Source organism: Fragaria vesca, linkage group LG6, assembly GCF_000184155.1.
Source record: "Fragaria vesca subsp. vesca linkage group LG6, FraVesHawaii_1.0, whole genome shotgun sequence".
NCBI lineage: Eukaryota > Viridiplantae > Streptophyta > Magnoliopsida > Rosales > Rosaceae > Fragaria > Fragaria vesca.
Window position 1 is genome coordinate 23,070,086 of NC_020496.1, and position 9,606 is coordinate 23,079,691.

At 37.2% G+C, this 9,606-nt stretch overlaps 3 protein-coding genes across 3 annotated transcripts in view; 2 read left to right on the forward strand and 1 right to left on the reverse strand.

Annotated features, from left to right (window-relative positions):
• Positions 1–3,524, forward strand: part of LOC101295638 (pyrroline-5-carboxylate reductase-like) — a 3,853-nt gene extending 329 nt beyond the window's left edge. Inside the window, exons 2-7 of the mRNA XM_004303558.1 lie at positions 95–143; positions 217–308; positions 480–552; positions 1,704–1,824; positions 2,014–2,119; positions 3,064–3,524. Of these exons, the coding sequence (XP_004303606.1) occupies positions 95–143; positions 217–308; positions 480–552; positions 1,704–1,824; positions 2,014–2,119; positions 3,064–3,252 (630 nt within the window). The 3' untranslated portion in view covers positions 3,253–3,524. The remainder of the gene's footprint in view (positions 1–94; positions 144–216; positions 309–479; positions 553–1,703; positions 1,825–2,013; positions 2,120–3,063) is intronic.
• Positions 3,525–5,154: 1,630 nt separating this feature from the next.
• On the forward strand, positions 5,155–6,561 carry LOC101314016. The gene has a single exon (XM_004305644.1). It carries the CDS (start codon positions 5,155–5,157, stop codon positions 6,559–6,561), a length of 1,407 nt encoding a protein of 468 aa, XP_004305692.1.
• A 917-nt stretch (positions 6,562–7,478) lies between these two features.
• On the reverse strand, positions 7,479–9,367 carry LOC101295928 (lycopene beta cyclase, chloroplastic-like). Its single transcript, XM_004303559.1, has 2 exons — positions 9,340–9,367; positions 7,479–9,158 (listed from the first exon to the last, which is right to left on the reverse strand). Exon 2 carries the CDS (start codon positions 9,077–9,079, stop codon positions 7,586–7,588), a length of 1,494 nt encoding a protein of 497 aa, XP_004303607.1. The 5' UTR covers positions 9,080–9,158; positions 9,340–9,367; the 3' UTR covers positions 7,479–7,585.
• Positions 9,368–9,606: the final 239 nt, after the last annotated feature.

Sequence of the window (9,606 nt, forward strand, 5' to 3'; positions counted from 1 at the left end):
CTCTCTCTCTCTCTCTCTCTCTCTCTCTCTCTCTCCCTCCTTCTTTTTGCTGCAATCTCCAATAATATTTATGTGATGCATTTGTCTCTGTCAGGTTGTTGAAGAGAGTGATGTCGTCATTTTCTCTGTCAAACCTCAAGTTGGTTCGATTCAAACCTTTCTCGACTTGTTTTTTCAGTTCTTGCTTTTTTACTATAACTTTGTGATATCATGCAGTTAAAGATGTAGTTCTGCAACTGAGGCCGTTGCTTTCCAGAAAGAAGCTGCTTGTTTCAATTGCAGCTGGAGTCAAGTTGAAAGATCTTCAGGTTCTCTCACTTTCGCCATCCTATTACTCTTATCTGCATCTCCATTCATTACTAATGAATGCTTTTCTTTCATGTCTTTGTGCATTGATTTCAACTTTCACATGTCTTTGAGCTCTCAGTCTTTCTTACATATTTAAGTATTTAGCTTTCATGCTTGCTCGTCTTCCTCAGGATTGGGCTGGTCATAGTCGATTTATCAGGGTAATGCCCAATACTCCTTCTGCTGTTGGTGTTGCAGCATCAGGTATCTTTTCCATCATGTTATTTTTTCTTCCAAATTATTGTGGTTTATTTTTAAATCTGAGGCTTATGCTCACTAATGTGTAAAATGATTATTATTCATATCAATAGGTTCTAGCAGAGGATATGTGTAGTGATGCAGTATACTCACTGCCTAAACACTAGGATCAACAAACTCTAAAGAATAGAGCTTATAACACATAGATTTTGTAGGGTTCAAAGAGAAAACTATGAACTACAAATCACTCCCACGCTTCTCACCCAAGCTAAACTAGGCTTACACACCAATTTTCATTGGTAAGACTTACAGACTAGCATTATTGATAGGTAAGACTGCATACTTCCCAAACTTGGAGCATAAGAGACTTGAAAAAGAAAACTTTAAAACGTCTAAACTGAAACATATATATGGAAACACACCAGAGTTAAGAGACTTCTAGGATCAGATCATTATTCACTCCCTTAAATCTGCACTAAATATCCGAAGAGCAATTAGCCTAGCCGTAGGATAGGGAATGATTAGGTGCTCTCTTTTTCCATTTGTTTGGCTCATAGACCTTAAAGATGTTTGACTATGATGTCCTCATAGGGCTGAACAAGTTGTCCTTTGGAGTACCAAACTCTTATTTGTACAGTTGATATGTTCATTTATGAGGATTGGTCCATCCAAACAGCTTTTCAATTCTTATGCCATGGAGAGCAATAAAGGTAATTTTATGTCTAGTAGGTTCCTAACATTTATAAAGCCTATATCATGGAGTACTCCAGCAGTCCAGCTGCCTTCAGATCTCTGAATATGATAAGTAGCAGAGTTGAATATATGAACCCCACACTATTACCTTTCTCATTTTATGTTCAACAAAAGCTTGCAATAAGAGAGCTAACCGCCCTAAAACATGCAGGTATCACATGTTACAGTGACGAGAAGACTTGTAAATTTCAGATTACCTTACTTTGTTGGATGACAAGTTTATAATATGTTATTGAGAAAACTATCTGTTTAGTTTGTCATAAATTTCATGGTTGGCATATGGGTTTTTAAAATCTTGCCTCAGTCTTTTGATCTGTATTGCCTTTTATAGTTTTTAATTTAGTGTTGAGCGTTTGTATGAGTTGAATGAATATGGTGAAGTTCTTGATCCTATGTTCAAACAGTTTTGAGCTTGGGAGGAGCTGCAACAGAACAAGATGGAGACTTAATAGCTGAATTATTTGGATCAGTAGGCAAGATTTGGAAAGCTGATGAAAAGTTGTTTGATGCAATTACTGGCCTGAGGTATGTAACATAATATTGAATATGTTAAGTCATTTAACAAACTCATATTGCAACTACACACAAGTTCAAAAATAAGTGGAATGATAATTCTGTGTTCCTCTCCCCCTGCTCTTTCACAGAATGCAATGTTTCTCATTTAAGTTTTTTAATTTTTGAATTATGTTTTGATTAATGTCTTGGAAATTACAGTGGCAGTGGTCCTGCATATATATATTTGGCTATAGAGGCTTTGGCAGATGGAGGAGTTGCTGCAGGTCTGCCACGAGAACTTGCATTGGGTCTAGCATCTCAAACTGTAAGTCAGATGCATACTAAAGCAGTTGTGTGATATTACACCATCATATCTGTGTGTGTGACATGTGCCTGATATATTTCTCAAAATCTTGACAATGCAGTTGCTCAATACCGATATATTGCATGTAATATATCCAAGTTAATAATCACTATACTAAGAAGTTAAACCCTATTACCTGCACATGGGAAGTAAATAAAGGAACACAATTGTTTTCTAAATGTCAACTCTATGAATATTCAGTTGTTCTGAAATCTGAAAGATATTATATGAAAATTTATTTTCTTATAGTAAATTTTGATAGTAATATTGTCCTCTTAAATTTCATCCCAATTTTCATTGAGCAAATGTTATTGTTTAGTTGTGTTAAATACAGTAAAACCTCGATAAATGAATGTTCGATAAATTAATAACCTCGATTACATAATAAATTTTTCCGGTCCCAACTCGGGACCAGTTCATATTACTAGGAACCTCGTTAAATGCATAATATAATAATTTTTATAGACTCCCTTTAGGTCCCAGCGAATATATAAAGTAATAATTGATTAAAACAATATTTTAAAAATATTTAAAATTATTAATAATTGATTAAATACATAAAAGAAAGATAAAATAATGTTATTAAGGAACCTCTTAACAATTTTTAATTTCTCATTTTTGTTATTCCCATACTATCCATATATAGTCATTTGCTTTTTTCTATATTATGAAAAATTAAGAAAACTCTTAACAAATTAAGGAAACTTCTAACAACAAAACCCTCTATAAAGTAATAAATATTCATTTATTGATAAATGAATAAATTATTCATTTATCGATAATATAATAACCTCTCTAAAGTAATAATTTTTCGTAGTCCCAACATTATTCATTTATAGAGGTTTTACTGTATATATTATGTATATGTACTTGGGAGCAGCATTATATGGTTTATTTTCCTTTAGGTATTGGGAGCTGCATCTATGGCTACTAGTTCTGGGAAGCATCCAGGTCAGCTAAAAGACGATGTAACGTCACCTGGTGGAACTACCATTGTTGGCATTCATGAGCTGGAAAAGGGTGGATTTCGTGGAATATTGATGAATGCAGTCGTCGCCGCTGCCAAGCGCAGCCGAGAACTTTCACAGAACTAGTCATATGGATATTCTTACCATGAAGCTTGATAAGCAATGAATTCTCTTTTTTTGGTCCTCTTAGTTAGAAATATGTTTTGTCCGTTTTTGGGCCCTCACCAAAAGTTGGTTCAGAGAAAATCTTAGATTCTTGTAATTTGTTCTTTTTGACAGTCGATTGAGGTAATAGATTGAATGTTGAAGCACCTTCAAGGATGGATTGTAGGTATTTATGATGCTTGTTGTGGCAACATTTATCCATTCAAAATAAAATATTCGTCTCGTTTATGTTTTTTTGGTTGTTGTTCTGAATCTTGTTTATGTTCATTTACCATAGTTTTCAGATTTCAAGCCTAACAGAGTATCTCCATTGTCTGTTTGCTCTAGGATCTCGAACTTTTTATGAAAAATCCTAAACTCGGAAATACTTTGCCCCCAGGTGGATTCTGGTGATGGGATGGGAAGTTGATCCTCAAGCTACAGTTCAAAATGGACAACGTGGAGATAAATGTTTGATTATACTATAACTCTAGGGAGTACTTTATGATGACTACCGTCATTTGTAGACTGACATCCTTTTTACTATGCATTACATTTGCCCTCAAAAGCTTGGTTTCATGTAAAACGTACAGTGATCAGCTACAATATTCGCCGATCTAATAAAAGTGATCAAAGTTCTCCAGGATATTGTATGTGAATAGTCTCACTAAACAATTTTTCTTAGAAGAAATCAAAGATCAGGCCAGAAGAGCTGAATTTTTGCCGCTTACATGAATTTGTCTGGAATAACATGGCGACAAATGAGCAATGGAACAAAATATAGTTACAACATCCAAGGGAAGGATAAGGTATGTTAATGCATGACATGCATCAATTTTTTATTTAAAGTTGAAAAATGAGCCATCAAAGTAGTAAAATTGGTCCTTAAAGTTGTAATATGCGTCTTTAAAGTTGTGAATTTTAATTACAACATTAGTAAGTGGTAAAATGTGTCCTTATAGTAGTAATTTAGTCCTCTAAGTTATATCAATTTTTTTTTATCAATTTAAAGACTCATAATACCATTTTAAAGATTAATATTACTACTTTAAGGACTTATGTGGTAACTAAGAATATTTACAACTTTAAGGACTCATTTACAACTTTAAAGACTATATTATCACTTTGAAGACAATATTATTACTTTGAGGACTTATTTTACAACTTTAGGACAAAGTTGATGCATGTCATGCATTAACATATCCAATGGTAATTTTCAGTTAATAGTTTCTGTTGACTGTCTAAGAACATACCACATTTGAAGTTTGTCTTCAACTGCAGCAACATCAAGAAGAATCAGCAGTATTAGTTTCTGAAACTGTTTTGGTATTTGGAAGAACAAAGCTAACTTACATTTCATAATGGGCTTCAAGATGACCAAATGCCAGTTGATCAAGGCATTCAGATCGAACCCAGTTGCCAAAATCTTCGCCAGAATTCAGTGAAAATGAAAGAGGAAAAATCCCATCAAACCAGAACTTAAAACTATCATATCTTGAACCAAGAGTATCATATCTCACACTATAAGAATTTGTGGGTTTTGAACTTTGAAGTTAATGGAATCATCAGGTAGAGTGACTAGTGGGGTTGTTACCAAAGATTCTGGCTGCTGCTGGATATGGGGATAAAGTTAAAGGAGCTCATTCTCCAGCTCTTTTATCATAATCCGTGACTTGAGATGCACTCAAAGTCGTACACATAAATAGTCTAATAAAGAAGACTGTCTATATATGATACCAAGCTTCATATCCTAAGCAATCAGCACATTCCAACCCTATATACATAGTTCCTTACTATATAATATCTATACGGTTAAGAACATACAACACTAGAACGAGTACTCAAAAAAGCCAGAATTGTCTTATTTAGACAGGCACTTTGAAAATGGCAAGAAACGAAGAAATGTCTTCTATGAATGAAGCTCTGAAACATGGTATCAAAATCCATGAAGAGTCATCTAAGGAGGAGTTATTCAAAAACATAAAGGAAGCAAAATCGAGGCTAGAGCAGTTTCAAAGCTCGAAACCAAAGCTCCAAAAGGTTCCTGACATGCTACGAGATCACACAAGTTTTGAGAAATACTATGAGCCAAGGGCAGTAGCAATTGGTCCATTCCATCATGCTAAAGAAAGGTGTCAGCTGGCAGAGAAGTTCAAGCTTGCACTGACAGCAAAATTTGTCGAAGACAGTGACTGCACAGCTGAAGACTTGCACAAGATCATTGAGGACAACATCAACACACTAAGGGACTGCTATGATGAGGAAGCAACAAGGTCTTACACCGACAAGGCCCTCACTCAGTTGTTATTCCTAGATGGGTGTTCAACTTTACAGTTCATATACTCGTTTATATATAATGAGTTGCCATATTTCAAGATCAAGAGGGATCAGGTGGCTTTTGCACAACAGGATTTGTTCTTGCTTGAAAACCAGCTCCCTTACCAAGTTCTCAAGCTGTTGATGAACAAAAGTCACAAAAAGGAGGAGTTGAATAACGCAATCCATGATTTTGTTCGAAACAACATCATGGCAGCAACCAAAAAAACGCACAAACACAAAAGAGTGAGTCAACCAGAAGATCGCATAAACATAAACGAGGTTGAAGAGCCAACTCATCTTCTCGAGCTTCTCCGGACAGAAATGCTTGGTCCAAAAGATGAGGGCAACAAAATTTGTACAAATCAACGACAATCCTTCCGCAACATACAGGAGCTGAAAGCAGCAGGGATCCAGTTAAAGCCTAGTAAGACAAGCACATTGAAGGACATATCTTTCAAATCTCTAGGCTTTGTAGGATTCCTACATCTTCCACCAATATCAGTAGACGACTCCATGGGGCCTAAGTTCTTGAACTTGATAGCCTATGAAATGTGTCCTGATTTCGAAAATGATTTTGAGGTCACCTCTTACATATGCCTCTTGGATTCACTGATTGATCATGCAGATGATGTTAAAGAGCTACGGTCGGCAGACGTACTATACAACCTACTTGGGAGTGATGAAGAGGTGGCTCGACTTTTCAATGAGATAGGTACAGACTTGGTGCCTAACAGTGCAACATACTGCAATGTCAAAAACGAAATAGAAAAGCACTACAAGAGCAAGGGGAAAACCTGGATGGCTCAATTCTGTCACGAGCATTTTAGTAGCCCCTGGACTATCCTAGCTTTCCTTGGTGTTCTAGCAGCTCTGGGGTTAAGCAGCATTCAGACTTGGTACACCATCACTTCTCCGCCGTCCGCCTGCGATGCTGTATGCGAGTGCTTGAAGAAACAGCTGAAAATAGAGTGACACACACATTACGAAAATCAAGAATGGTTTTTCCTAAAATGGTTTATGCTTTTGGTTTGTTTGGTTCCCAGCTTCAGCTCTCATTATGTAGATGTGAAGCTGAACATGTACTGTTATTTCTTTACTGAAGTGTTGGCCACAATGTAATTCTTAATTAATGTTTGCAACTGATAATGAATGATGAGATGAGTTTCTCGACTTTAATCGACACTTCCGACAAAATCGAGTCAGATGTTCTTCATTCAGACCTGATCTCAGCTTAATTACATCGAGTTTGTTGTTCAATTAAGAAAACCAAATAATCTTGGGCATACCAGCCTCAATCTGCTCAATTTTTAGAAAAAATGCAGCAGAAACAATATCAGATGATCCATTTTGCTTTTAAGGCCAATGAAGCTCTCTCGAATGTAGAGTCTGAAATGAATTATTAGGACTCTCAAATTTTCCAGACCTTTTTTCCTTATGGTTTCCAAGCTTGAAGTCAACATATATCAGCCACACATGAGATAATGTATCAAAAGAAGTTATCTAAATTTCAACATTCATAACTTATCTCATGAACCTCTCAGTTTTGAACAACTTAACTTCAATGTCAACTCTCGTCTGTGGTCTTTAGAATCAGTCAACTTCACGTAATCAATATTTGACCTTTACTTCACACATGAGTCATGTCTCCCGCCATGCAACAGTAATTTTTTATTTTCAATTTACCTTTTTTTTCCTTAGAGATCATCATGGATTACTAATAGTGGATTGCTAAGAGTACAACACAACTATCCCCTTTGGTGATGGCACAACATAAACATTTGGTCATGTATTTGAACACTAGAAACTAAAACTATTTGCAAACCAAAAGAGTTTCTGTAAGCCAACCTTTCCACATATATAATTATATAATGACATTACAATCCTTTCTTCTTCTGAAAAGTAGCTGATTCATAATGATTTTCCACAGTATTAGCAATCGTATGTATTTTGAAGGCTTACCAACATGATTTGCATTATACAAATAGTATCACTCATCCTAATCTCTATCCTGTATCAAGTTGTTGATCATCTTTACCAAAGGAATAGTACCCTTTCCCATTATTTCTAGCCTACTAGCATTTGAAGCATGAGAAAACAGTGAAAGGCCGAAGAAAAGAAGATCAGGAAGAAACAGTCGAGATGATAAGAATCCATGCCAATAACGAGGTTCTAGATCAAAAAATGCATTGAAAAACCTTCTTGTGGCATTCAAATCCAGCTTGAGCAGAATGGACATGCCAAAACAGAAGAACTCCCTTTGTCTCCTCCTTTGTATGGGCCATAGATCTTTCCACACTTCTGCTGACAGTTCATTTCCTGAAATACTTCTACCAGAACCAAGGTACTGAACTATTGCATTTGCAACAATAGGAGCTGCTGCCAGAGTCCTCGCGACCATATACCCTGTTGAAGGGTGCACCATCCCAGCTGTACCTCCAATTCCAACAACTCTTTGAGGGAGCACCGGTAGAGGCCCGCCCATCGGAATGACACAATGCTCATCCTCTTCGATGCTCTTAACTTTTATGCCTAGGTGTTTCAATCTAGCAACCATCCTTTCCTGGATATCTTTCATGGGTAGTCCTGGCCGAGCAACTAGGGACGTTTCTTCAAGAAATATCCTATTGGATGAAAAAGGCATTGCATATAGAAAAGTAGGGATCTTACTATTTCTCTCTTTCAGTTGAGGACTATTCCTCAAATGTGAATCTCTCCAATCCATGAAAACCATCTTATCCACATCAAAAGGATGTTCTTCAACTTCTGCCAAAATCCCATACGCCACTTGGTAACCTGGATTGTAAGGCTTATCATACTGCACAAGGCATCTTGAAAAGCCTGTTGCATCAAGAACCACAGTAGCTTGAATTGTGACGCCATCACTGCAAACCAAGAGTGATTTGTCCTCCTCGTGAATAACGTTATTGACTTTAGCTTGATGAAACTTGACACCATTTGAAATGCATTTCTGCAGCATTTTGGACTTGAGCTGCTTCCTATTAACCCTCCCATAAGGCCTATCAAGATCCTTCTTCGAATGTTCATCTATGAACACAACAGCACCAGACCAGGTAGTGTCGAGGCAATCAAGCAAATCCATGGCCTCAAACTCATCCACCCAAACACCGTAATTGTTGGGCCAGATTAACTTGGGAGAGGGATCAATCGAGCAAACAGATAACCCTGCCTCGGAGACTTGCTGTGCCACGGCAAGCCCTGCAGGGCCGCCTCCCACGACTGCAAGGTCCACCACAAGACCCTTTGATGGGTCATACAAGGGAAGCTCAAATTCGAGATTCTCCTTCTTGGTTTCAGGCACCAGCTCCAGAAGAGCACTACTTCTGGCCTTAACACGGCCAGTTCTACAGGACTTCCTGAGACCACATCTAAGCTCCTGCTTTGAAGAGTTCCAATTACTCACTTTCTCTGAAAGCCCATGAAGTGGGTGCAGAAACTCGAGCTTGTTATGTGTTTTCAGTAATGTATCCATTAAATGACAATTTCCCTCGATATTTCAAGCTGGGTTCAGAATTGTTCAACTGAGAAATCAAATTTCAGGGATGGGTTGTCTGTGAACACACAGAACATCAAGTGGGTCTCCTTGGAAAACTTGAATTTCACATAAAAGAGGAAGCAACTAGAACACAGGGATACTAATTCCGGAAGAGACTTGAAAAGTTTGGGGAAGTTACAAGGAATCAAATATGAAACTCTAGTTAGAAGAGAGTAGATAGAAGAAGGATTGCATACCAAGGATGGGAGAGAGGTGAGAAAGAGAGCATCTCCAACAACAGATTGGTGAAGCTTGTGTGGCCTGCATCCTCCGCTACAAACTCACTCATGTGGTTTTGCCCTCTTGTGCACATCCTCTCTATGACATCCAGTGTCCCCGACCCGTGTTTCCCTCGTCACACGTACGACGGTACGAGTAATAACGGAATTATCCGATATTGTAAATATAGTTTTCTCTTTTTTTTATTGGAATTAATTTTTTTTTAAATAAGACGTAAAAGTTAT

Excerpts from the sequence above, each read along its gene's own strand:
- LOC101314016 (XM_004305644.1), top strand. The coding sequence starts at position 5,155 with ATGGCAAGAAACGAAGAAATGTCTTCTATGAATGAAGCTCTGAAACAT.
- LOC101295928 (XM_004303559.1), bottom strand. The coding sequence starts at position 9,079 with ATGGATACATTACTGAAAACACATAACAAGCTCGAGTTTCTGCACCCA.